We start from the raw sequence: 26,078 nt of genomic DNA, 5'->3' as shown, positions 1-26,078 counted from the left end.
ATCGATATGCAAGAGAAACGTCGATCGGTTGCCTCCTCTATGAGCCCCAACTGGAATGGAAACCACAACCTTCCCAGTCATGACTGGGAATTGAACCCACAACCTTTTGGTATACCAGACGACACTTCAACCCACTGAGCCACGTCGGGGTAGGCAAGAATGTTAAGCAACTTTTTAAAATAAAAATATTTGCTTCACTGGTTCTTAACCATGTGGGTGTTTAAAAGTAAATAACAGTAGCTTGACTTTACCCCAAACTTATTATACCAGAATCTCAGGGGTGGGGATTTGTAACTGAGCAACAGACCAAAGTCCCTTGGAGAGAGAAAGATTAAAGTAACTAGATCTAGCTGATTAATCACCCTCCGAGTCAAAGAGGCACCTTCTGCATAGCAGGGAGTGTTGTGAGCGTTTGGAGTTAAGCGCCCAGCAGACTCAGTAGGAAGAGCGTGCTACGATGGGCCCGGTCGCGCTCCTGGTGCTCTGTCTCTCCTGTTTGCTTCTCCTGTCCCTGTGGATACAGAGCTCTGGAAAAAGGAAACTTCCACCTGGCCCTACTCCTCTCCCAATTATTGGAAACATACTCCAGCTAGATGTGAAGAACATCAGCAAATCCTTGAGCAATGTAAGTATGTTTTGTGTTCTTCCAGCAGCTTGCAATGGGTAAGGAAATTAACATCTACTTCTAAATAAAATAGTTATTAAAATGTGTTAAAATAAAATTATTAAAGCATGTCATTGTAAAGCAAATAACTCCCCGTTGAGTATTATTTTTGGTTTTTCATCCACAAGAGCAGTGAAATAAAATACTAATGCATTTTATGAGTGAGGTACATTAGGTCTCTGTAGGCTACAATCAAAAAATAAAGTAGCAAAAGATGGGAGAGCTGCCGCCCTGTTTAGTTTCCCCATTATTTACGGTGATTTTTAGATTAAGATAAATGGTAAGGGAGATGTTTTTGATTGGAAATTTCATTCAAGAAGTCACTGGAAGATTTGACTTTGGGTGTTGGGCACACAATGCAATAATCAGATGATATATAGAACTGTACACCTGAAACCTAATTTTATTAACCAATGTCACCCCAATAAATGTAATTTAAAAAGGAAGTCATCTATAATAATAAAAGCATAATATGCTAATTGGACCAGACAGCCAAACGACCTTCTGGATGTCCTTCTGGACCACCTTCCAGACAAAGCCAGGGCTATGAGGGCCGAGCCCCTTGCACAAATTTTGTGCACTGGGCCTCTAGTCTACTATATAAACACCGTGTTTTGTTCAGAATAGCTAGGAAAACTGTACTTCTCAAAGGAAGCAAATTATGCCTGAGGTCAAGGAAAAAACTGGGATGAGGAATAGTGTGAGTGAAAGAGAGAAGTTACCAGGGCCAGCTTGCTGGTAACAGGATCCTTTGGGCACAGTAAGCAGCTCTGGGCTGCCTGTGGCCCGGACTGCTGAAGGTGGAAGAAACTGCTTGTCCATGAGATGCCTCATGTCCTGGCGCTGCCCCCGTGGTGTCCCCCTCCTTCTGTGTTTGTAATACAGAGGATCGTGAACTGGGCTGGGCCTTAGGACCATCCAGGGTGAGCTTCAGTACAGGATTCCAGTACTCCTCACAGAGCTACTGAATCAGAACTCTGATGGCAAGAGCTCCCCGGTGATCCTGTAGGAGCAGGTGGGATCATTGGAGATCGACATATTGTTAAAGGATGCAAGGTTGATAAATAGAGGCTCAAATTTCAATCTGTACATAGTAGCTAGGGGATGCAGAAAAGGCACTGAAATTCTCTGACATCTGTTTCCTTATTGGTAAGTGGGGCAAATGAACCGCTGACAATGCTGCTTTGAGGATTAATTGTAATATGTTTACAATTTACCCAGGCCATTGCCGGGCACATAAGTGGCAGCTATTAACAATCACCCTCATATTTATGTATTAATTTCAGAGATATTCTAGGCCATGTCACAGAATCCTGTCTAATAAAGAGGGAATATACAAATTGACCGTCATGCCATCACAAAGATGGCAGCGCCCATAGCTACAAGATGGCAGCGCCCAGTCCCCTCAGCCCCGGCAGAATCCCCCAGTCCTTTCAGCCCCGCCGGGGGGTGGCAGGCGCACAGTGTGGCCAGACCCATCCTCAGCCCCCCAGCCGCCCAGAGCCAGCCTGAAGTGCAGGCAAGCCTTGGATGGCAGCTGCATAGTCGCCCAGGGCTGCCTGAGGCGCAGGTAACCAGGGCCGGCCGAGGCTTGTGCTGCCAGCAGTGGCAGCAGCAGAGATATGATGGGGGCATCGCCTTCCTCTGATCGCCAGGTTGCCTCCCACCCCTGAGGGCTCCCAGACTGTGAGAGGGGGCAGGCCAGGCTGAGGGACTTCCCCTCCAGTGCATGAATTTTCATGCACCAGGCCTCTAGTAAAAACATGAAACAAGATGATAATATCATTCTGAATCAGGCACAATATATTGTCAAATAGTGACTTCTTTGGCTAACATTTGAATCTCCTTTCCACTTCCCAGCTCTCAAAAGTCTATGGCCCGGTGTTCACTGTGTACTTTGGCATGAAGCCTACGGTGGTGCTGCATGGGTACGAGGCCGTGAAGGAAGCCCTGATCGACCGGGGCGAGGAGTTTTCTGGAAGAGGCAGTTTCCCAGTGGCTGAGAAAGCTAACAAAGGGTTTGGTAGGTGTGCATGTGGAATAGGCATGGGGAGGATAGAAAATAGGAATTTAAACATCTCCTCAGAAAGCTTGGCCCATCAGTGTGTATGCCAAGTGTCAGCTTCCTCCTCCTTGTCTGGGACCTCCCTGCCAGTTTCTGTTTCCCTCCTTGTAGGAATCCTTTTCAGCAATGGAAAGAGGTGGAAGGAGATCCGGCGCTTCTCCCTCATGACCCTGCGGAATCTGGGCATGGGGAAGAGGAACATTGAGGACCGTGTTCAAGAGGAAGCCCACTGCCTGGTGGAGGAGTTGAGAAAAACCAATGGTGGGTAATTCTATACACTATAACTCTGACCTTAACTGATGGTTCTCTTCTCTAATGGGGCCCCTGGAAATATTTCAGGGTGGTCAACTCCTTCATAGGGGTAGTGGTGTCAGCCCTCCCGTGGAGGAGTGAGGGTCTGAAGCAGAGCGCCAGGGAGGTTTTGTGTGTCCGTGCTCATTGTGTGTGCACACTCATGATTGTGCATGGTGTGGATAGAAAGAATCATTCATTCCTATTCTCTCTGAACTTTGTTTTCAAATCTGAAATCACAAAGAATAGTTGAGTCATGTTTTGACAAAGTCAGGGAACAATGTTTTTGCTATAGCATAAATGTAGGTTATTTATTCCAGAGCACTTCACCAGGTGATACTTATCAGGTGGACGTGGTGGGAATGACCTCATCACACTCTTATGGAGCATGTAACAAGTAGCAGGTGCTTGCATTTCATTGGCCTATATTTGTATGGTCAGCCTCACAGACATCTCTAAGAGAGCCTTTCAGGGCCCAGTCCCATAGTTCAGGCCAATAATGATGCCATCTATGGTATTAATCTCTGAGGCATGTCTTTGTACAATTCCCATCACTTATGATTTCTCGGTAGAGACAGCACTATTTTAAACATATTGGCATTAATTACTTTTTGTTACTCACTGTATTGATTTATGTATTTTGAATACATGCTACATTAAAATTCTTCAAAATACAAAAAATGCCAAGTTATAAAATGCTTTATTTAACTAGATTTAAACCATTATCAAGTACAACTTATCCTGTCTTCTCTAAGTAGAATTTGGCTCTGTTTTCAGTTTGCTAAACTTTGCCCCAACTTTGTTGGACTTTGGTAACAATTATTTGCCTTCCACAGCTGGTGTAATGATCTGAAAAGTGCTTTGTCAAAATGACAATGATTTTTGGCTTGGTTTACAAATTACCCTGTTTTATTTATTTATTTTTTAAATATATTTTTTATTGATTTCAGAGAGGAAGGGAAAGAGAGATAGAAGCATCCTATATAATAAAAGCCTAATATGCTAAGTGTCCAGTCATCCAGTTGGCTGTTCAACCAATCAAAGCATAATATGCTAATGATATGCTAAGGCCACTCAACCACTCGCTATGACATGTACTGACCACCAGGGGGCAGATGCTCCAATCTGTAGATTAACTTACTGCTGGGGTCTGGCGATTGGGACTGAACTAGATGGGCCGGACATGCCCTAGAGCACTCCCATGGTCCCTCCCATGGCCAACCTCCCGCATCTCTCCCCGGCCCCGATTGACAACAGTGGGGTCCCTTGGCCTGGCCTGTGCCCTCTAGCAATCCGGGACCCTTTGGGGGATGTCGGAGAGCTGGTTTCGGCCTGATCCCGCAGGCCAGGCCGAGGGACCCCACTGGTGCACAAAATCATGCGCCAGGACTCTAGTCAATAAATCATTGATTGGTTGCCTCCTGCACGCCCCCTCCAGGGGATCGAGCTTGCAACCCAGGCATGTGCCCTGATCGGGAATTGAACCGTGACCTCCTGTTTCATAGGTCAATGCTCAACCACTGAGCCACACAAGCCAGGCTACCTATTTTAAATTCTTTCTTCCATATTATGTGAAAGGAAACACCAAAAATCATATTTCACCTGTGAATCGCAGACAGACGAAGAAATCCCCAAGACTTTTCAATTTATCCTTTACCTATCAGGTTAAAATAAAAGTTGTTTTAGCCCTAGCCAGGTGGCTCAGTTGATTAGAATATCGTCTTATACACCAAAAGGTTGCAGGTTTGGTCCCCAGTTGGGGGCGCCTACAGGCAGCAACTGATTGATGTTTCTCTCTCACATCAATGTTTCTCTCTCTCTCTCTTTCTCCCTTCTTCTCTAAAATTCAGTAAAAGCATATCCTCAGATGAGAATTAAAAAGGGAAAAAAAGTTGTTTTTTTTTTTAAGCTTAGAGCCCTGGAACATATTTTTTAAATCCTCACCTGAGGATATTTTTCCATTGATTTTTTTCTTGTTTTGAGAGAGTGGAAAGGAGAGGGAGAGACAGAGAGAAAAAAAACATTGTTGACTGGTTGCCTTCCATAGGGTTCCTGACCTGGGCAGCCTGCAACCGAGGTACTTGCCCTTGACTGGAATTGAACCCAGGACCCTTCAGTCTGTGGGCCTACTCTCTATCCACTGAGCCAAATCAGCTAGGGTCTGGGAACATTTAACAGAGACTGACCTAGAAGCCACTAACTAGATATTTCTTTTATTCTATGCCCTACTATTTCCCACATTAAACAAAAATTTATAGTATAAAGCAGCGGTCGTCAACCTTTCGGACCTCACAGACCACCAGTGGTCTGCGGACCACAGTTGGCAACCGCTGGTATAAAGCACATAACATGAGATCTACCCTCTTAACAAAGTATTAAGCATACAGTACAGTATCAGGCAGCTAACTCTTCAGTAGGGTTCAAGCTCCACAGGGGAGTGTGCCACCCAAGAAAGATGGCATCTGCGGTATTAGAGAATGACTCAGAACCAGGTTCCTGGTGGCTCTCTCCCCAGAGCCACAAACCAAGTCTCTCCTCATAGAACTATAGTCCACGCCACCCTCCCTCTGCCAGAGCCCAGGGTTAGTGGTTGTGAATGAGATATTGTGTATTGGCCCTTTAAGAGGGCACCTGTGTCTCTAGCAGACTTGCATCTCCCCCAGGTGGACAAAATCCCTGCTAATTTTTACAGCCAGCTATTACATGGGAGCCTCTTCCTGGCTCTTGTGCTCTGGGCTGGGTAGCCTGGCTTGGAGTTGAGACCCCACACTTCTCAGGGGGAATCTTTGCAGCTGAGATATCTCTCCTGAATATCAGCTACCAGCCCTTTTCATGACTCCACTCTCCCTACCAGTCTCAATGTGGCTTCTTCTATAAATCCTTGGTTTTAAGACTTCTCTTCAGCTAGTCTTCAGTTGGTTATTCAAGTAGATTGCTCTATATTTTAGTTGTAATTATAGTTTGGTCCTGGGAGGAGGTGAGTGTACCATCTACCTACTCTGCCACCATCTTGGATCCTTCAGGAGGGAATTTTTTTTTATATGTTTTTATTGATTTTAGAGAGAGAAGAAGATGGGGGAGAGAGAGATAGAAACATGATGAGACCTCAAACCAGTGACCTCATGATACACGGGATAATGCTCAATCCACTGAGCCACACTGGCCAGGTGGGAGGGAAATTTTTTTTAAACATTGAAATAAAGATTTAAAAGAACTCCATTTTGTTTCACTTACGTGGGATTTATGTTTGAAATAAAAAAATTATCATTTCATTTGAGGCAAAAAGAATCCATTTTATAATTATTGTTACTTGTATTAGCTTTTCTTGTCATTCAACAAGGATGCTTCCTGCTTCTTTACACTTATTCTTTCAAATATATGAATTCACCCTTCCTCTCTATAGCTCCCCCTCTGTTGCTTCTACACATGATTCTTTCAATTATTCATCACACATAAAACATCGTGCGGTCCCTATTCTTTCTCTATATCAGCACTTAATTTTCTACAGGCTTTGCAGACAAATGATATTCAGCACTAACTTTAATTATGACATGATATGAAAATAGCCTCTTTAAATGGTTTTTTTTTCTCCCTTTCTTTTTTCTTCCAAATTAACAGGCACCTTGGGTGAAAAGACAATTTGTACTTAGGTACAAATAAAGACAATGGGTATAAATTGAGTATTTTTGCAGAAAACCATTATTTAACTAGCTAGGTTGAAATAATATACTCAGGTTAAGCTAAAAGTAATGCATTGATTTTATGCATGTTGAATATTTTGCTGTTAGGAAATTTGTAGGTAAGATAATTGCTTTATAGTTTCTAAAATTACCTTTACCTGTTATTTCATAATCAAAGTGTTCCACATGTATATTCTAATGGTGTTTTAAAATTGTTTCTGATTCTTTAGCATCACCCTGTGATCCCACTTTTATCCTGGGCTGTGCTCCCTGCAATGTGATCTGCTCCATTATCTTCCAGAATCGTTTTGATTATAAAGATAATTTTTTTCTAAACATAATGGAAAGATTTAATGAAAATGTCAAGATTCTGAGCTCTCCATGGATTCAGGTGAGGCCAAGATTGTTTCTTCATGAGGAATCCTTTATGCTCTTTTCTCCAAGTCCACATCTCTGTGTGTACCAAGCCGTGAAGGGAATGGGTGAATGCCACAGTCTTTCCCAGAGCTTAGCATCATGAAGTGCTCATCTGGGAAACTGGGCCGAGCCCTTTAATGATAGACCAGAAAAGAAATGCCCAGAATACAAATCTGGAATTCAACCCCATTGACCCTGTCCAGGATATTCTTGCTAAATTCCAAAGCCCAATTTCCCATAAAGTACTTTGATAACTTCCCAAAAACATACCTATAGTACTAAATGGACTTCTGGGTTCTTCTTGAAAGGATTCCATTACCCACAGGTCTTGTCATCTAGTCAACACTTGGTGACTTCTTTAGTACATTAGTTGACAGAAATATATGCAAGAAGGGAGAATATTTGGGACCACAGATGCTGCTAGGGAACACTAACTAGGGTAAGAGTATTTGATGCTTTAGTTGGCATCTTAACTTACAAGGTAATTGTTTGGGGGATGACAAAATGATTGGTTACATGGTGTACGAACCATACACAAACATCACTAGTTGACCCTGTGCAAGTTGACATGTTCTGTACTCTGCCTAAAAGATAATGATGTGGTCTTAAAGAAGTCACTTACTAGTAACTGCCCTGTGCACAGTTACTTTATATATAAAACTATAGGCCTGGTGCACAAAATTCGTACACAGCGGGGGCGGGGGGGGGGGGCGGTCCCCTCAGCCCAGCCTGCACCCTCTCCAATCCGGGACCCCTCAGGCGATGTCTGAATGCCGGTTTAGGCCCGATCCGCAGGACATCCATCTCACAATCCAGGACCACTGGCTCCTAACTGCTCACCTGCTTGCCTGCCTAATTGCACCTAACTGCCCCCCCATGCTGGCTTGGTCACCCCCAACTGCCCCCCCCGGCAGGCATAGTCGCCCCCAACTACCCCCCCCCCCGCCAGCCTGGTCACCCCTTAGTGCCCCCCCCCCATCAGCCTGGTTGCCCCTCACTGCCCCCCTGCCGGTCTAGTCGCCCCCAACTACTCCCCCTGCCGGCCTGGTCGCCCCACGCAGCCTGCTGCTCAGTCGTTTGGTCACCCCTCACTAACCCCCCTGCCAGTCTGGTTGCCCCACATAGCCTGTTCCATCGTCCATTCGGTTGTTTCGGATGCGATGGTCGCTTAGCCTTTTATATATACAGATGTTGAGTTGTATTTCATGGTATCACCAGGACCCTCCCAGTTCTAAGATACTGATTCATCTGAGGCTACTAGACAGAAATAGAAACAGCAAGGATACGTTTTGTGCACTGTATCAGGTTGTCCAAACTCCCTTCCCCTCTGTTGTCATCTACAAAATGTGAATCATAGTATTTCATGCCATCCCATATTTCAAGATTTCAGGGAAGAATTGATGTAAAAAAAATGAGAAAACTGATATGCACCTGTTTTTACACTCTAAGCATGATGTATGCACATAGAAGTGATTATCATCTTTGCTCCTCTGGTCAGAACTTTCTCCCTCAAATACACCCATCAGTGCAGAAAGTTACATATTTGTAAAATAGAAATTCCCCTCAAAACAAAGACCATATTTCATTAGTATTTACAGTACAGTTTCAGACTAGGGCTTAGCATAGGGTATATGTCTTCATTAAGTGTTTTTTATCAGATAAACTATCCTTTTCTCTTCTAGATCTACAACCTTTGCCCTGCTCTCCTGGACTATTTCCCAGGGAGTCAAAACAAAGTATTAAAGAATATTGCTTTTATAAGAAGTTATGTTATAGAGCAAACAAAGGAACATCAAGCATCCCTGGATATTCACAACCCTCGAGACCTTATTGATTATTTCCTGATCAAAATGGAGCAGGTAAAATGTTACCAAGCACTTAAGTTATTTGATTGATTGTGCATCTTGTGGTTCACTGAATACTTTTTGTATTTATCAGAGATATTTCAATGGTCAGGCAAGTAATTCTGACAAGCATCTTAAGGAAATATAGTGTGCATGAATCTACACCAAGCAATATGGAAGATATACTGTTAGGTTGTTAAATGAGCAGTGAATTGTTAAATAAGTGGACTACATTAATCCTGTTTTTTAGGTACTAATAATTTACCTGAGGAGAGACAGAATGATGCCTGAGGTGAAACAGAAACAATTACAAACAAATTAGAAAATACAGAATAGCATGCCATGATGTGAACATGGACATGACCTTGCCCACAATGTATAAGAGAATGGAAAAGCATGGCTTTACCTTGCTGGGCTTCCTGCACATCCAGTGGTTGTAAATAAATCTTAACATATTCATAGTGAAGGACAGAGGAGAGGATTTCAGAAGGGTGAATGGTGTATATAGAGGTGTAGAGGTTGTGGTGAGAAATAGGTGAATGGAAGAGACAAGCCTCAATTGAATGTAAAATAAATGAGTTGGCATAGGAATGGAGTTGGAAGTTGGTGTCAGTAGGCATGAATCCTGCACCATTTGTTGAAAAGACTATTTTTCACACATGAATTGCCTTGGCACCCTCGTCAAAAATCAATTGACCGGATTAAAAATATGGTGGAGTAAGTGGATGCTACCCAGACACGCTCCCAGGACCAAACTGGAATTGCAACTAGAATAAAAAAAAAAAAAAAAAAAAAAAAAAAAAAAATCCTGAATAATCAATGGGAGACCAGCTGGAGAGAACTCTGATAACCAAGGACATAAAGTGAAGACCACCTAGAGACTGGTAGGAAGGAGATGCGAAAGGGCTGGAGGGCCTCCCACCGATAGCAGCTGAAATTCTGGAGAGAGATCTCAGCTGTGGGGGGTTGCCACGGAGAACTCTGGGACCCCAGCAGAGAGCACCAGAACTGAGAAAGGTACCCACATAACATCTGGCTGTGAAAAGCAGCAGGGGAGCTGTCTGACAGGGAGAGATGGGCTGGAAATGCAGGCACCCTCTTAAAGGGCCAACACATAAAGTTCCGTGTGCAGCCACTTACTTTGGGCTCTGGCAGAGGCAGCGCAGAATGGACTAGAGCTGTGTGAGCAGAAGTCAGGGTTGGGGGCTCTAGGGTTAGATCTCAGAAGGCAGACACCCTGTTTTCTTGTGCTGAGTCATTCCCTCATGCTGCGGAGGTCATCTTTCTCTCGCAGACATTTGCTATCCAGGTAACATTGCCTGAGGGGAAAACACCTTGCCCCAGAGTGTGGAGTTTCTGAGGCCCATTAAGAGACTGAGAATAACAACTAGCCTCCAGGCAGAAGCAACTACCCTATCCTGTTGATGATTACTTGAGGGCTACTCAAGGCTGCATCCAATCAGTCTGTAGGCAGAGGTGGTCTCTGGAGGCTTTGAGTGTTTGCCTGATCTAATTAGTCAGAAACAGCGGTTGACACTGTCCTGCACTAGAGATTGAGAGGTGTAACAGGGAGAAAGAGATAGAAAACGGGTTTGAAGAAGTAATGGCAGAAAACTTCCCTAACCTGATAAAGGAGAAAATCACACAAGTTCAGGAGGCACAGAGAATCCCAAGCAAGAAGAACTCAAACAGGCCCATGCCCAGAGACATTATAATTAAAATGCCAAAAATTAAAGACAGAGAGAATCTTAAAGGCAGCAAGAGAAAAGAAAAGAAAACTGTTACCTACAAAGGAGTTCCCATAAGACTAACACTGGATTTCTCATCAGAAACTCTACAGGCCAGAAGGGAATGGCATGAAGTACTCAAGATAATGAAAAACAAGGATCTGAAACCAAGATTACTATGTCCAGCAAGGCTATCATTCAAAATAGACGGTCAAATAAAGAGCTTCCCAGACACACGCAAAAAAAAGCTAAAGAAATTCAGAAATATAATGGCAATAAATAAGTACCTAGACACACTAATAAAAGAGAAATATGCAAATTGCCATCACTTTGCGACACCCACCAGCCAATCAGGAGTGAGTATGCAAATTAACCCAACAAAGATGGAAGCAGCCCCCCACCCCCGCCCAGCCGCTCTGGGCCTCTGGGCAACACGCATGCAGGCGTGGAGTGGCCAGGCAGGACGGGACACCTGCTATGAGGGGGAGGGCAGGGGGCGGAGGGAGCTACAGGAGTGGTGCTCCTCCCGGAGCAAAGACCGAAGACCGATGATGGAAGGTGGCGGCCAGAGCGAAGGCCTGGGTCCCGGGTGCTGGAGGAAAACCAGTGCCAGCAGCCAGGGAAAGGAAAGCCTATTGCATGAATCTTCATGCAACGGGCCTCTAGTCAATAATAACCCTAAATGTAAATGGATTAAATACTCCAATCAAAAGGCATAGGGTAGCTGAATGGATACAAAAACACGACCCAACTATATGTTATCTACAAGAGACCCACCTCAGAACAAAAGACACACACAGAATGAGAATGAAGGGATGGAAAAAAAATTTCCATGCAAATGGAAAAGAAATAAAAAGCTGGAGTAGCAATACTCATATCCGACAAAATAGTCTTTAAAATGAAGGCCATCACAAGAGACAACAAAGGTCACTACACAATACTAAAGGGATTGATCCAACAAGAGGATATAAGTGTGGTAAACATATATGCACCCAATATAGGAGCACCTAAATATATTAGAAAAAACTTCTAGAGGACTTTAAGAAAAAGATCGACAACAATACAGTCATAGTAGGGGACTTTAACACCCCTTTGACTTCACTGGATAGATCTTCCAAACAAAAACTTAACAAGGAAACAGTGACTCCAAAGGACACACTGGATCAGATGGATTTAACTGACATTTATAAACGTTTCACCCCAAAGCTGCAGAATATACATTCTTATCAAGTGCACATGGATCATTCACAAAGATAGACCACATGTTAGGACACAGAACAAGTCTTTACAAGTTCAAGAAGATTGAAATCATACCAAGGATCTTCTCAGATCACAGTGGAATGAAATTAGAAATCAACTAATGTAAAAACACCCCAAAACATTCAAACACATGGAGGCTAAATAGCATGTTACTAAATAATGAATGGGTTACCAATGAGATCAAAAAAGAAATAAAAAAGCTTACTGGAAAGAAATGAAAACGAACACACAACAACCCCACACTTCTGGGACATAGCAAAAGCAGTCCTGAGAGGGAAGTTCACAGCATTACAGGCCTACCTCAAAAGACAAGAAAAATTAACAATAAACTATTTTACCCTAAACTTAAAGAACTAGAAAGAGAACAACAAGAAAAGCCAGAGTAAGTAGAAGGAAGGAAATAATAAAGATTAGAGCAGAAATAAATGACATAGAGATTTATATATATAAATCAATGAAACCAAGAGCTGTTTTTTTGAAAGGATAAACACCCAAAAATCAATGGCTTTTTTATAGAACAACAACAAATTCTCAGAAAGAGAAACTAAACAAACAATCCCATTTACCATTGCAACAAAGAAATTAATATACTTAGGAATAAACTTAACCAAGGAGGCGAAGGACCTGTACTCAGAAAACTATTTATCCATTATCTATTGATGGACATTTATGTTGTGTCTGCCTTTGGCTCTTATGAGTAATCCTATCTAATAAAAGAGTAATATGCAAATTGACCATACCTCCGCTACACTAACAAGCCATGCCCACCAGCCAATCAGAAGCAAGTATGAAAATTAACCCAAACAAGATGGCTTCAGCCACGGAGCGAGCAGGAGGCTTGGGTTTCCCCGGTAATGGAGGAAGCCAAGCTTTCCACACACCCTGGCCAGCCTAGGCCTCCACTCAAGGCTACAAAGTTTCAATTAGAGAAGATAAATAAATCCCAACAAAAATGGCTACGTCCACGGAGCAAGCAGGAGGCTTGGCTCCGCTCAAGGCTACAAAGTTTCAATTATAGAGGATAAATAAATCCCAGATACCAGGGCCTCCGCTTGGGTCGCTGGGGGGCATGGCCAGCCTGCAAACCACCACAGGCCCCTTGCCCAGGCCACCCCACGCCCCAAGGGAACCCCCACCCTGATCCGGGACACCCTTCAGAGGAGTTGATGGGACATATGGTAATTTTATGTCTAACATTTGAGGAACAGCCAAGCTTTTCCATGGTGACTGCAGCATTTATATTCCCACCAGCAGTGCATGAGGATTCCCATTTTTTGACAGTTGCCAATATTTACTTTCTAATTTTTGTAATTATTAAAGCTGTTCTAGTTAATATGAAGTATCCTGTGGCTTTGATTTGCATTTCCTTGATGACCAGTGATACTGAATATATTTTCATGTGCTGTTACCTATTTCTAATCTTCGGATAAATGTCATTTAAGTCCTTTGCTTATCTTTGTTGTTGAGCTGTTTTTTGTTGTTATTGTTTTGTTTCCTAAAATTGCACCTTGCAGCCCTAACCAGTTTGGCTCAGTGGATAGAGCGTCGGCCTGCGGACTGAGAGGTCCCAGGTTCGATTCCGGTCAAGGGCATGTACCTTGGTTGCGGCACATCCCAGTAGGAGGTGTGCAGGAGGCAGCTGATCGATGTTTCTCTCTCATCGATGTTTCTAACTCTCTCTCCCTCTCCCTTCCTCTCTGTAAAAAACCAATAAAATATATTTAAAAAAATAAAAAATAAAAAATAAAATTGCACCTTGCAGTTTGTATGTTGGCTTAACTTTATAACAAATGAATTATTTTGGATTAACTGGAATTCTGGCAATTGAGTTTGTCAAATAATTTTCACAAACTATTCCTAGGAAAAGCACAATCCGCACGGGGAGTTTAATATTGACAACTTGACGATCACCGTGTCTGACTTCTTTGGAGCTGGGACAGAGACGACGAGTACCACCCTGAGATATGCTCTCCTGCTCCTGCTCAAGCACCCGGAGGTCTTAGGTACGCCCAGCATGGTGGGAAAGGTGAATTTCAGGAAAGACGTTGGAAAGACCTGGCAAGGACATTCCACCTTGTTTCTCTTAGAGAAGTGTCATTATTAAAATGCCTTCTGACCTGCTTCATTTTTCCAAGTTTAAAGAAGGGATAATAATGGGACATCTTTCTAAAATACAGCTAATGACTGAGAGGAGTGAAGGCGCTGTGGGCAGTAGCCAAAGCAATAAAGCATGGTCTGGATTTCCTGGGAGGCTATGTATGGCAGGCACACACCAGCCTGGGTTGGCCTGGGACTGCATAGTGGTTTTATTATGAAAAGGCCACTCACTTTAAACAGTGGGTAGAGTCCTGCAGAGATCTCGCCTCATTCTGAAAATGCAGGGTTCTGATGGAAACTCTTCTTACTAAAGCATAAGTGAAAATCCTAGAGACTTAGTGAGGCTGCCTGAGATCATTTCCAGTCTAGAAAGTGTCCTAAAAATTGAGATTCACAAGAAATGTGTACTATTCAGGCTTAAGATATTGCATAAAGGAATTTTGTAATTTCAGAATTCTGTTTCCAGAAAGGAGTTGATTGCCAAAACAAGATCTTTTACAAAGCACTTTATGTTAGAAATATACCTTTTTTTTAAAATCCTCACCCGAGGATATTTTTCCTTTGATTTTTAGAGAGAGTGGAAGCGGGAGGAAAAGACAGAGAGAAATATCGATGTGCAAGAAATTCATCAATTGGTTGCCTCCTGCACTAGCCCTGACCAGGGCGTGGGCCAGGGAGGAGCCAGCAACCGAGGTATGTGCCCCTTGACTGAAATCAAACCCGGGACCCTTTGGTCCATAGGCCAATGCTCTATCCACTGAGCCAAACCGGCTAGGGCAGAAATATACCTTTATAGAGTTACGTTTATGCATAGCAGTTTAGAAACATACGTTATTTTTTCCTGTGTTAAAATCTCACTAAAATGGTTACAACCTATTGCAAATGAGAATTAGTCTTCTAAAGCTGGATAAGAGGAGGTCAGGAAATAGCCAACAAATCTTCAACAAACTTCTGAAATGCAGAGAGCATACAGAGGGAAGATAATGAACTCAGTAGAGAGGATGAAATTGTAACCTCAGTGTCAGAAGAGGAAGTTCCATGAGGAGGAAAAGTTCTTTGTCATTCTTAGGATATATTCCCAGAAGTGGGATCGCTAGGTCAAAAGGCAGTTCCATTGTTAGTTTTTTGAGGAACCTCCATACTGTTCTCCACAATGGCTGCACCAGTCTGCATTCCCACTAGCAGTGCAGGAGGGTTCCCTTTTCTCCACATCCTTGCCAACACTTGTTAATTTGTTGACGATAGCCATTCTGACAGGTGTGAGCTGACACCTGGTTTTAATTTACATCTCCCTGATGATTAGTGACGTTGAGCGGATTTTCAAGTCTATTGGTCATCTGTATGTCCTCTTTGGAGAAGTGTCTATTCAGGTCCTTTGGTGCGATAAGCCAGCCAGTGAAAGACAAGTACCATAAGATCTCACTTATATGTGGAATCTAATGACCAAAATAAACTGATGAACAAAATAGAAATAGAGGCATGTATACATGGAACAGACTGACAGCTGACAGAGGGGAGGGGTTTGGTTAGGCTGGGTGAAAACAGTGAAGGAATTAGCCAAAGAACATATGCGTATAACCCATGGACACAGACAACAGTGTGGAGATAGCCAGAGGGATGTGAGGGGCTAGGGCTGGGTGGAGGTAGGCAAAGGTAAGGGGGGAAGTGAGGGGAGAATGGGGACATCTGCAATAGTGTCAACAATAAAAATCAAGTTTAAAAAATGTATTTGTATCCCTATATCCCTATAAGTTTTGGCATGTATTTATTTATTTATTTATTTATTTATATTTTTTATTGATTTCAGAGAGGAAGGGAGAGGGGGAGAGAGAGAAACATCAGTGATGAGAGAGAATCATTGATCGGCTGCCTCCTGCATGCCCCACACTGGGGGTTGAGCCCGCAACCTGGGCATATGCCATGACTGGGAATCAAACCGTGACCTCCTGGTTCATAGGCCGACGCTAAACCACTGAGCCACACTGGCTGGGTGTATAAGTTTTGGTATTTAGAAGTACCAGTGTCAAAGAAGATAGAAGTAGAAACAGGCTGGAAAAGGTAGCTGTCCCTGCCCTAGTCCCTTTGGCAACTCCTTTTACCAGGTAACTGTTCCCCCCCCCCCCCCCCCATACGATGAGGGAGGTTTACTTTCTAGATCAGTGGTTCTCAACCTTTCTAATGCCACGACCCTTTAACACAGTTCCTCATGTTGTGGTGACCCCCAACCATAAAATTATTTTCGTTGCTACTTCATAACTGTAATTTTGCTACTGTTATGAATCGTAATGTAAATATCTGTGTTTTCCGATGGTCTTAGGCGACCCTGCTAGCGGTTCTCAACCTGTGGGTCGCTACCCATAGGCTGAGAACCGCTGCTGTAGAGCCACAGATATTTACATTACGATTCATTAACAGTAGCAAAATTACAGTTATGAAGTAGCAACAAAAATAATTTTATGGTTGGGGGTCACCACAACATGAGGAACTGTATTAAAGGGTCGCGGCATTAGAAAGGTTGAGAACCACTGTTCTAGAGAAATGACAGGGAAAGAGTGAGTGTAGGGCTGAAAAGAAACGTTAGGTAAGAATCTATTTCTTGAATTCAGAGACTCTTAGTTTCTTTCCCCATACTACTTCCTGAAATTCAGCAGCCAGATTTTTAAAAAACTCCAGAGAGTGAACAGGTCTGGAGGAAAGACCTCCATAGTTGCCATGCAGATAGAAAATTCCCTTGACACGTGTATCAGAGTGAGTGAAATAAAAATATCCAACCCAAGACACAGGGTCAGAACACCAGGATTAAAAACAAAATCACAAAAACTTCCAGAGAGCTGCATCATGTCGTGTGTAAGGACTGGGATTCGAAACACCATCAGAATTCTCAAGAGCAACCATCAAATGGTGTATTAATAAGAGTATATTCTCAGGCCTGTACATTTGACAAAAACTTTACACCCCACCCCCCTTTTTTCCCTTTTTTCATCCAAATATCCGTTTTCATGTCAGAGGAAGTCATGGGCTCAAGGAATCAGAAGGGCTCAAAGGAGAAGGAAATTGTCAGGGAGCTTGCTGGATGCCAGGCCTAGGAAGTATCCACTTCAAAATGATTAGGTGGATAAAGCAGGTGTGAGGGGAGACACCAAGAAAAAGAAAATGACCGATTATCTGCAGTTTCCTAATAACGGGGAAACTGTTATTAGGAGTTAGAAACATTTACCTCAGTGTCTAGAAATAATTCTAAATCGATTGTGCCCTCGGAGGTCCCGGGTCTGACTCTTGCTTCAACAGTGTTTGGACGGAACAGACCCCACAGACCCCGGACGCCCCTTCTTCCAGCCTCCGACCACCTTCCAGCGTCTTATCCAGTCACCACCTTCAGAACCACCTCCGGGACCAGCCAACACCGGGCTTTTTTCTACCTTAACTCCTATTGCCGAGCAACCATGAGCTCCCAAACCCGTCAGCATTATTCCACCCAGGGGGAGGCTGCCGTCAACAGCCTGGCCTGCATCTGCAGGCTCCCACCTACCTCTCTCTGGGCTTCCTTTTCTCCAGGGCGCGGGCCACTTCTTTCACGAGTTGGCGGAGAAGAAGCGCGAGGGCGCTGAGCGGCTCTTAAAGGTGCAAAACCAGCGCATTCTCTCCGGGATGGGCTGAGCCTCCCCAAGACAAGTGGGTAAAACTCAGGACGCCATGGAGGCCGCCCTGGCCTTGGAGAGGAACCTGACCAGCCCCTTTGGGAGCTGCAGGCCCTGGTTCTACCCGCGCAGCCCCTCAGCTCGTGACTTATTTCCGGGAGAACCACTTCCGGGGCGAGGAGGTGAAACTCAGCAAGAAGATGGGCGACACCTGGCTCACCTCCGTAGCTGGCCAGCCCCGGGCTGGTGGGCGAGTGTCTCTTGGAAAGGCTCACCCTCCAGCACGACCAGGAGCTTTTGCAGGGGTCCTCAAACTTTTTAAACAGGGGGCCAGTTCACTGTCCCTCAGACCGTTGGAGGGCCAGACTATAGTTTAAAAAAAAAACTATGAACAAATTTCTATGCGCACTGCGGGCCCGGGACGTGTTGGCTGCTAAGCAGAACAGGCAGCGGCACCCGGCGGGCCGGATAAATGTCCTCGGCAGGTCGTATGTGGCCCGCGACCGTAGTTTGAGGACCCCTGCGAGCCCTGAGGCCTTTGAGGGGCCCCTCTGCATCCCCCTGGTGTCTGGCTTTTACCGGAGCCTCTCCCCCAAACTGCTAGCCATTCTTTAAGCACCCTGAAGCCCTCTCCCATGCATTGGACCATTGAAACAATAAAGCTTTTGTAGGAGAGAGAAAGAGAGAGAGAGAGAGAGAGAGAGAGAGAGGGGGGGGGGGAAGAAAAAAAAACTTTAAATCAAGATATAGAAAATTATGAATTGAATGTAAGAATCATGGTTTAGTCCAAGAAAGTACAAAAATGAAACATCGTCATAGTCGTCTTACCAGAGAGGATATACTGTATAGTCAGAATGATGTTGAAATGTGATCTGACTACATTGGGGAAAACAAAATAAAGGGAATTGTGTGCGTGTTTGTGTGTATTTTGTATGAGGTGGGGATGGAGAAGTAAATTCTCACCTTCCATACCAGGAAATCAGATATTGTCTAAAAATAGGCAAGTAAGAAATAGAAGTCTTTATTTATTTTTTTATTTTTTTATTTGAAATAGACTTTTATTGATTTAAGAGAGGAAGGGAAAGGGAAAGAGAGCTAGAAATACACAAAACATACAAATACACAAAACATACATTATCATTTAACTTTTCAACCCACATATTATTTTGATATAAAATTATGTTTGATTTCCTGGTTTTTTTTTGTATAAGGACTAACTATAATTTCTTGACCATTTCATTTCTCTTTATATCATCAGGTATGCTTATATAGGTATGGGTTAATGTATCTTAAGTCTAACTTGTAGGAGAGCTGTATGTATCTACATGGTAATTATTTCTCTATGTCTGGGTGTATTTCTGGGCATATAACTGATGTTTATAATGACATCGAGACACCCTAGTGCTGCATGTATCTCTGAATCAGTATGTAAATACGGTATGCATTTTCCTGTTTTCCATCTGTCTTACTTGTGTCTTATCAGCTAAAGTCCAGGAAGAGATTGACCGCGTGGTCGGCAGAGAGCGGCGCCCCTGCATGCAGGACAGGAGCCACATGCCCTACACGGATGCCGTGGTGCATGAGGTCCAGAGATACTTTAACCTCCTCCCCACCAACCTGCCCCATGCGGTGACCTGTGATGTTAAATTCAGAAACTACCTCATCCCCAAGGTAAGATGTGTTTCACCCACACTGACCTCAGTGATCCTGAAGGTCCCATTTTCACAGTATGGTGTTCATCTCCTACCAACACAAGATGAGAGATGGGCAGAAACCACACTTGTGGCAGCTTGAGGGACTCGAGTATTTCCAGTTGAGACTATCAACCTGTGTAACAGGTTCTGGCATCTGGCAGTGTAGGTCTTGCAAATTTGTCCTACTTCTTTAATATTGTTTGGCTAATCTTAGCTGCTTACATTTCCAAACTAATGTTAGTATCAGTTTCTCAATTTGCCAAAACAGTCTGCTGGGACTTTTACCAGGGTGTCATCAGATCAATTTGTAAAGTCTTAACATCATGACACATTGAATCTTTCAATTAATAGGTGTGGTATACACTCCCAATTGGGAGGGGGCTTTCTTTAATTATCTTATTTTTTAATATGCTTTTATTGATTTCAGAGAAGAAGGAAGAGGGAGAGATAGAAACATCAATGATGAGAGAGAACCATTGATTGGCTGCCTCCAGCACACCCCACACTGGGGATCAAGCCCGCAACCAGGACACATGGCCTGACTGGGAATTGAACCATGACCTCCTGGTTCATAGGTTAACACTTAACCACTGAGCCACAGCAGCCGGCCTTTAAATTTCTTAATAAATTCTTTCAGTGCATGGAAATATAATTGATTTTATTATTTTGATGGCCTTCTATATAGCGACCTTGCTAAATTTAAAATCATTGCTGGTAATTTGTCTCCAGGTTAATCTGCAATTTCTATATACATCACCCTGCTATCTGGGTTAAATATCCCTGTTTCATCCTTTATTTCTGATTTTCAGGAAAGTGGAGATTTAACATCTCACTATTGAGAATGATGTTTATATACGTTTTGGTAGATATTCCTTATGGATTGGGAAGTTTACTCTTTTATTTTTCATGATTTTTTGTCCTGAATGTGTATGTGATATTTTCATATCAATTTTCTGCATCTATTGGTATGGTCATATACTGGCTTCACTTTCCCACTCAATGTGCATACACAACTGGATTTGATTTGCTACATTTTGTTCAGGACTTCTGTATTTATACTGATAAGAAATTTTTGGTCTATAATTTTTCTTCTTCAAAATTTTCTTGTCATATTTCTGATATGAAGGTAATGCTGGTCTCAAAAAAGAGGTGAAAAATGTGCCCTAATGTAGGTATTTTGATTGTCTTCCCCTCTTCTTCTTGTGGCCACTTAGTCATGTCTTTGAAATGCATGGCTATTATTTGTCTGTGTCACAGAACACTTCTCAGTGATGTGAGATTCACTTGTACTTTATTTTGGTCCTATCTAAAGAATATTGCCAGAACAGGGTCTCAAAGGTTTACCCTTATCTATTTCTAAAACTTTATAGTTTTAGCACTTACATTTAGATCATTGATCCATTCAGGTAAATTTGTACTGATGGTGTGAAATAATGGTCACACTTCCTTTATTTCTTATGAATATCTATTTGAGCAACACAATAGAAACATATTGCCTTTTGTATTTTTTTCTAATCTTAAATAAAATTTTTCATATATTATTTGTTTAAAAATATACACGGGGCCCTGGCCGGGTTGCTCAGTGGGTGGAGCATGTCCCATACACCAAAAGGTTGTAGGTTCCAATCAGGGCATATACCAAGGTTGCAGATCTGATCCCGGTGTGAGCAAGCATGGGAGGCAACCAATTATTCATCCAACAGTTTTAATGTTAATTGATAAAACTTGACTGGATTAATAATCCTAAAATGAATTGTTGCAAAATGATGATTTTTTTTCTAATTTTAACATTCTGTGTTTGTAGGCTAGGATTGATCTGTAATTAAATCTCCCTTGTATATTTTTATTTATTTAAACATTGTTAAATTATAGTTGGCATACAATGTTATATTAGTTTCAGGTGTATAACATAGTGATTCAGTATTTTTGTTGTTGTTGTTAATCCTCACCCAAGGATATTTTTCCATTGATTTTTAGAGAGAGTGGAAGGGAGGGGAAGAGAAATATCAATGTGAAAGAGACACATTGATTTGTTGCCTTCTACATGTGCTCTGACCAGGGCCAGGGATCGAGCCTGCATCATGCTCTTGATCGAAATTGAACCCAGGACCCTTGAGTTCGAGGGCTGATGCTCTATCCACTGAGCCAAACCAGCTAGAGCTCAACATTTATTTTTTGAATTTTATTTTTCAACTAGAGGCTCAATGCATGAAATTCGTGCACTGGGGAGGGGGGTCCCTCAGCCTGGCCTGCGCCCTCTCACAGTCTGGGACCCCTTACTCCTGCCTGCAGCGGAGGTGGGAGAGACTCCCACCACCGCCACCGCACTTGCCAGCCATGAGCCCAGCTTCTGGCTGAGCGACACTCCCCCTGTGGGAGCGCACTGACCACCAGGGGCAGCTCCTGTGTTGAGCATCTGCCCCTTGGTGGTCAGTGCGCATCATAGCGACTGGTCGTTCTGCCGTTGGATTTGCATATTAGGGTTTTATTATAAGGATTATAGTTTACATTCAATATTATTTTGTATTAGTTTCAGATGTATAGCATAGTGGTTATACAATCATATACTTTACAAAGTGTTCCCCCCTGATAATTTTAGTACCCACCTGACACCATATATAGTTATTATATTGTTAACTATATTCCTTATGCTGTACTTTACATCCCCCTGACTATTCAACATTTATTTATCTTATGTGCTCACCACACTAAGTCGAGTAACCATCTGTCACCATGCAAAGCTATAACACTATTATTGATTATTATATTGTTCTTCGCCTTTTTTATCCATCCCTCCCCTTCTTCCCTCTGGCAACCATCAGTTTGTTCTTTGCTTCTATGTTTTTAAATCAAGACAAACAATCTACATGGCAATGATAAGACTAACAGTTGTATTTATTGTCATTATCACAGAAAAGATTATTTTTATTAGATCAGATGTCTGTTTATAAAAGCCCTATGAACAGATAACTCCAGATATTTCAAGTTCCAACTTCTGTTTTTAAAACCTTCCATTTTAAACCATAATCCACCTATGAGATGAGTGAAGGTTGGAGTCATAAAATAAAGTAGGTGGTGGAGACATACAGCAGTGTCCAAACGTGGTGATGAGCAGAATGGATTCCGAAGGCCTGCCACCCTAGGACCCGTGTACTCAGTACTTCAGATGCTATTGGGATTCACTTTGGCAACATCCCTGTCACTGGTCTTAAACTGCTCATTGTTCATTACCTGTTCTCTCTGGCTCACAATGCACTGCCCTTCTTAGGACCTAGGATTCCTCATCTAGAGATCACAAAATTGGACTAAAGGACTTGCAATCTTTCTTCCAGCTCCACAACTTTTTTTTTCTTTCAAATTTTAACAGCCAGCAGTTAGTCTTTTTTTATATATGTAAATATATTGTTATTGATTTCCAAGAGGGAGAGGGAGAGAGAGATAGAAACATCAATGGTGAGAGAGAATCATTGATTGGCTGCCTTCTGCATGCCCCCCCACTGGGGATTGAGCCTGCAACCTAGGCATGTGCCCTTGACTGAATTGAACCCAGGACCTTTCAATCCACAGGCCCAAGCTCTATTAACTGAGCCAAACCAGCTAGGGCTCCACAACTTCTTCATAACTCACTTTTCCTTCTGTTCTTTCCAGGGCACGACCATTATAACATCTCTGACTTCTGTGCTGCGAGATGACAAAGAATTCCCCAACCCAGAGAAGTTTGATCCTGGCCACTTCCTGGATGAGGCAGGCAATTTCAAGAAGAGTGACTACTTTATGGCTTTCTCAGCAGGTAATACAAATTTATTTACTTCTCTTTTTTTCAAAATATCTTTTTTTAATTGATTTAAAAAAATACATATCTTATTGATTTTTTACAGAGAGGAAGGGAGAGGGATAGAGAGTTAGAAACATCGATGAGACAGAAATATCTATCAGCTGCCTCCTGCACACCCCCCACCGGGGATGTGCCCGCAACCAAGGTACATGCCCTTGACCGGAATCGAACCTGGGACCTTTCAGTCCGCAGGCCGACACTCTATCTACTGAGCCAAACCGGTCAGGGCTAATTGATTTTTTTTTTTTTTAAGAGCGAAAGGAAGGAAGGAGAGATGGAAACAGCAATGAGAGAGAAATATCGACGGGCTGCCTCCTGCACGCCCCCTAATGAGGGTCGAGCCTGCAACACAGGCATGTGCTCTGACCAGGAATCAAACCGGCGACCTCTTGGTGCATGGGATGATGCCCAACCAACTGAGCCACACCAACGAGGCTACAAATTCATTGTCGTTGGTACTTCAGAGGGCAGGATATTTTTGGGGAATCAGTTGGAACTTACGTAGCCCTCACCCTGGGACTGGTAGAATTGCTCTTTGTCCATGGCCAGAAGCACCTCTCCCCAGGCCCACACACTTTCTCTCCTCATGGCCCACCCTTGTCATTAGGCCAGATCACCGGGGTTTTGGAGAGTTGACTCAGTTCTTCCAAGTTCAGAAATGAAATCTGAGCTTGGTACTGAAAATATAAGAGAAGTGCATGCATCCCAGCCAAAAAGCAGTGTGGTACAAAACTGGGAACTTCAGGGTGTGTTGGAGATTGATGAAGAGTAGGTATATGTAGAGCAAGAACAAAAGCTATGAAAATGTGAAGAACGATCATGAAACATCAGGCTACAAACAGAAAGTACAACCAATGTATGTGTGTTTCTAGAAAAAGACTGATAGAAACCTGAAAGAGAAGTTATAAAGTGAGAACACTTAATGAAATACTTGGTATAGTGCTGATTCTCAATAAATATTTGTTGAAAGAAGAATTCCTGTTAGGATAAGATATTGGGTGGACAGGATATATGTCCATCCTTTGTCCATCTGTGTATCCATCTATCCATCCATCCATCCATCCATCCAACCATTAATCAAATAATTACTGCACATTCTCTTTCTGGCATCCAGAAAATCAGTGTTCAAGGATTATCTACTCTGTGTGTGTGTTATTTTTCAGGAAAACGGATGTGTGCAGGAGAGGGCCTGGCCCGCATGGAGCTGTTTTTATTCCTGACCACCATCTTACAGAACTTTACCTTGAAAGCTGTGGTTGATGTAAAGGACCTTGACATCACCCCAGTTATGAATGGGTTTGCTTCTGTGCCGCCTCCTTACCAGCTCTGCTTCATTCCTGTGTGAGGAAGGACAGACCTTCTGTCAGCAACTCCCTCTCATCTGGGACATCGTTCATCTCTTTCCCTCTTCTTCCCTTTCCTGGGGGTCTCTTCTCTGACCTCTCCTCTCCTCATCACCCACTTCTCTCAAGATCCAGGAATATCCAGCCTCCATGAAAGGAGAATTTCCTGAGTCTCACTGGGAAACGGATCGGCTCTTCTCCATACTCGGAAAAATTTGTATTGGCCACACGTATGCTAATGTAATGCTGAGTGGTACTGTGTAGCCAGTATGAATAAAGCAAGCTGATTACTGTGCGCCAGGGCAGAGCCATCCCTCCTCTGCATGTTCTCAATAAAAAGCATCATTTGCTGAGCCCGTTCTCAGACTTTCCTTCCTTCGTGCATAAGGCAGGTAAAAAAGTGAAAGAAAGCTGCCCTGGCTGGTTTGGCTCAGTGGATAGAGCATCAGCCTGCGGACTGAAGGGTCCCGAGTTCGATTCCAGTCAAGGGCATGTACCTCGGTTGCAGGCTCCTCCCCAACCCAGGCCCTGGTCGGGGCTCGTGCAGGAGGCAATCAATTGATGTATTTCTCTCTGTCTTTCCCTCTCTCTTCCACTCTCTCAATGGAAAAACATCCTCAGGTGAGGATTAAAAGAAAAAAAGTAATACAAAGAGGCCTGCTGGTCCTCCTAAGGATAAGCACAGAGAAGGACAAAGGGGACACACACAGAAAAGCTCTTGTGGCTGTGTGTCACTTAGAGTTACCTGAGGTTTGGATTTAAAAAGAGAAAAATTGTGTTCAGGAGCAGTTTCATCGTGTAGGGAAATACTGGGATCGGGATCAGTAATAGTGAGGAATTAAATACAAAGGAAGCCACAAAAACCTAAAAATAAAAATCAGAGCAGAAATTAAAAAAAACAAAACTTGTAAACAGGAAATCAATAGAGAAAATTAATAAAAAAAAAATCTGTTTTTGGAAGTACAGTAGAATTGATAACCATATAGCCAGTACCCCCTGAAAAGAGAGAAGACACAAATTACTGTTGTCCAAGTGATAAGGAGGGCCACTGCTTTGATGCCATGGACAGTAAAAGGATCATAAAGGAATATTCTGAACAACCCTATGCCCACAAATTTAATAACCTAAATGAAACGAGCCATTTCCCTAAGCACAGTCAGAACTGGCACGAGAGAGTAACAGCAACAGGTCCTTCGAGAAGATCACATGAATCTGGGGGGCCTGGGATCATCCTGGTAGCTCCTTACCCCGGAATCTGGGGGGGCCTGGGATCATCCTGGGAGCTCCTTACCCCGGAATCTGGGGGGGCCTGGGATCATCCTGGGAGCTCCTTACCCCGGAATCTGGGGGGGCCTGGGATCATCCTGGGAGCTCCTCACCCCGGAACCTTTCAGGGAACAGGGGCAGCTCTGAGTGGAGAAGGGAAAGCCCTGTCGAGGTACAGCTCATGTGAGGAATCCCATCTGCATGCCCACCCTCCAGTGCACCTACACTGCTGAGCGAGGCCTCACGGCTGCCTGGAC

General features: G+C 43.3%; 1 protein-coding gene across 4 annotated transcripts; it reads left to right on the top strand.

Moving 5' to 3' along the window:
* Positions 1 to 92: 92 nt before the first annotated feature.
* LOC308234470 (cytochrome P450 2C18-like) lies at positions 93 to 24,916 on the top strand. Of its 4 annotated transcripts, XM_080642197.1 has the most exons (9): positions 93 to 625; positions 2,525 to 2,687; positions 2,841 to 2,990; positions 6,931 to 7,091; positions 8,800 to 8,976; positions 13,810 to 13,951; positions 19,167 to 19,354; positions 23,026 to 23,167; positions 24,376 to 24,916. In XM_080642197.1, the coding sequence occupies exons 1-9, from the start codon at positions 458 to 460 to the stop codon at positions 24,555 to 24,557; spliced, it is 1,473 nt and encodes a 490-aa protein (XP_080498323.1). In that variant the 5' UTR covers positions 93 to 457; the 3' UTR covers positions 24,558 to 24,916. The 4 variants fall into 4 exon arrangements, 3 of the variants coding, with proteins under 3 accessions (XP_080498323.1, XP_080498325.1, XP_080498324.1); XR_013959073.1 differs by lacking the exon at positions 13,810 to 13,951 and having other exon boundaries at positions 250 to 625; positions 24,376 to 24,914; XM_080642199.1 differs by lacking the exons at positions 13,810 to 13,951; positions 19,167 to 19,354; positions 23,026 to 23,167; positions 24,376 to 24,916 and adding an exon at positions 13,463 to 13,671 and having other exon boundaries at positions 250 to 625.
* The last annotated feature ends 1,162 nt before the right edge of the window (positions 24,917 to 26,078 follow it).

Source organism: Plecotus auritus (genome assembly GCF_963455305.1).
Source record: "Plecotus auritus genome assembly, chromosome: 9".
Classification (NCBI taxonomy): Eukaryota; Metazoa; Chordata; class Mammalia; order Chiroptera; family Vespertilionidae; genus Plecotus; species Plecotus auritus.
The sequence above is the reverse complement of the archived record's forward strand: the minus strand, read 5'-3'. Positions and strand labels throughout refer to the sequence as shown.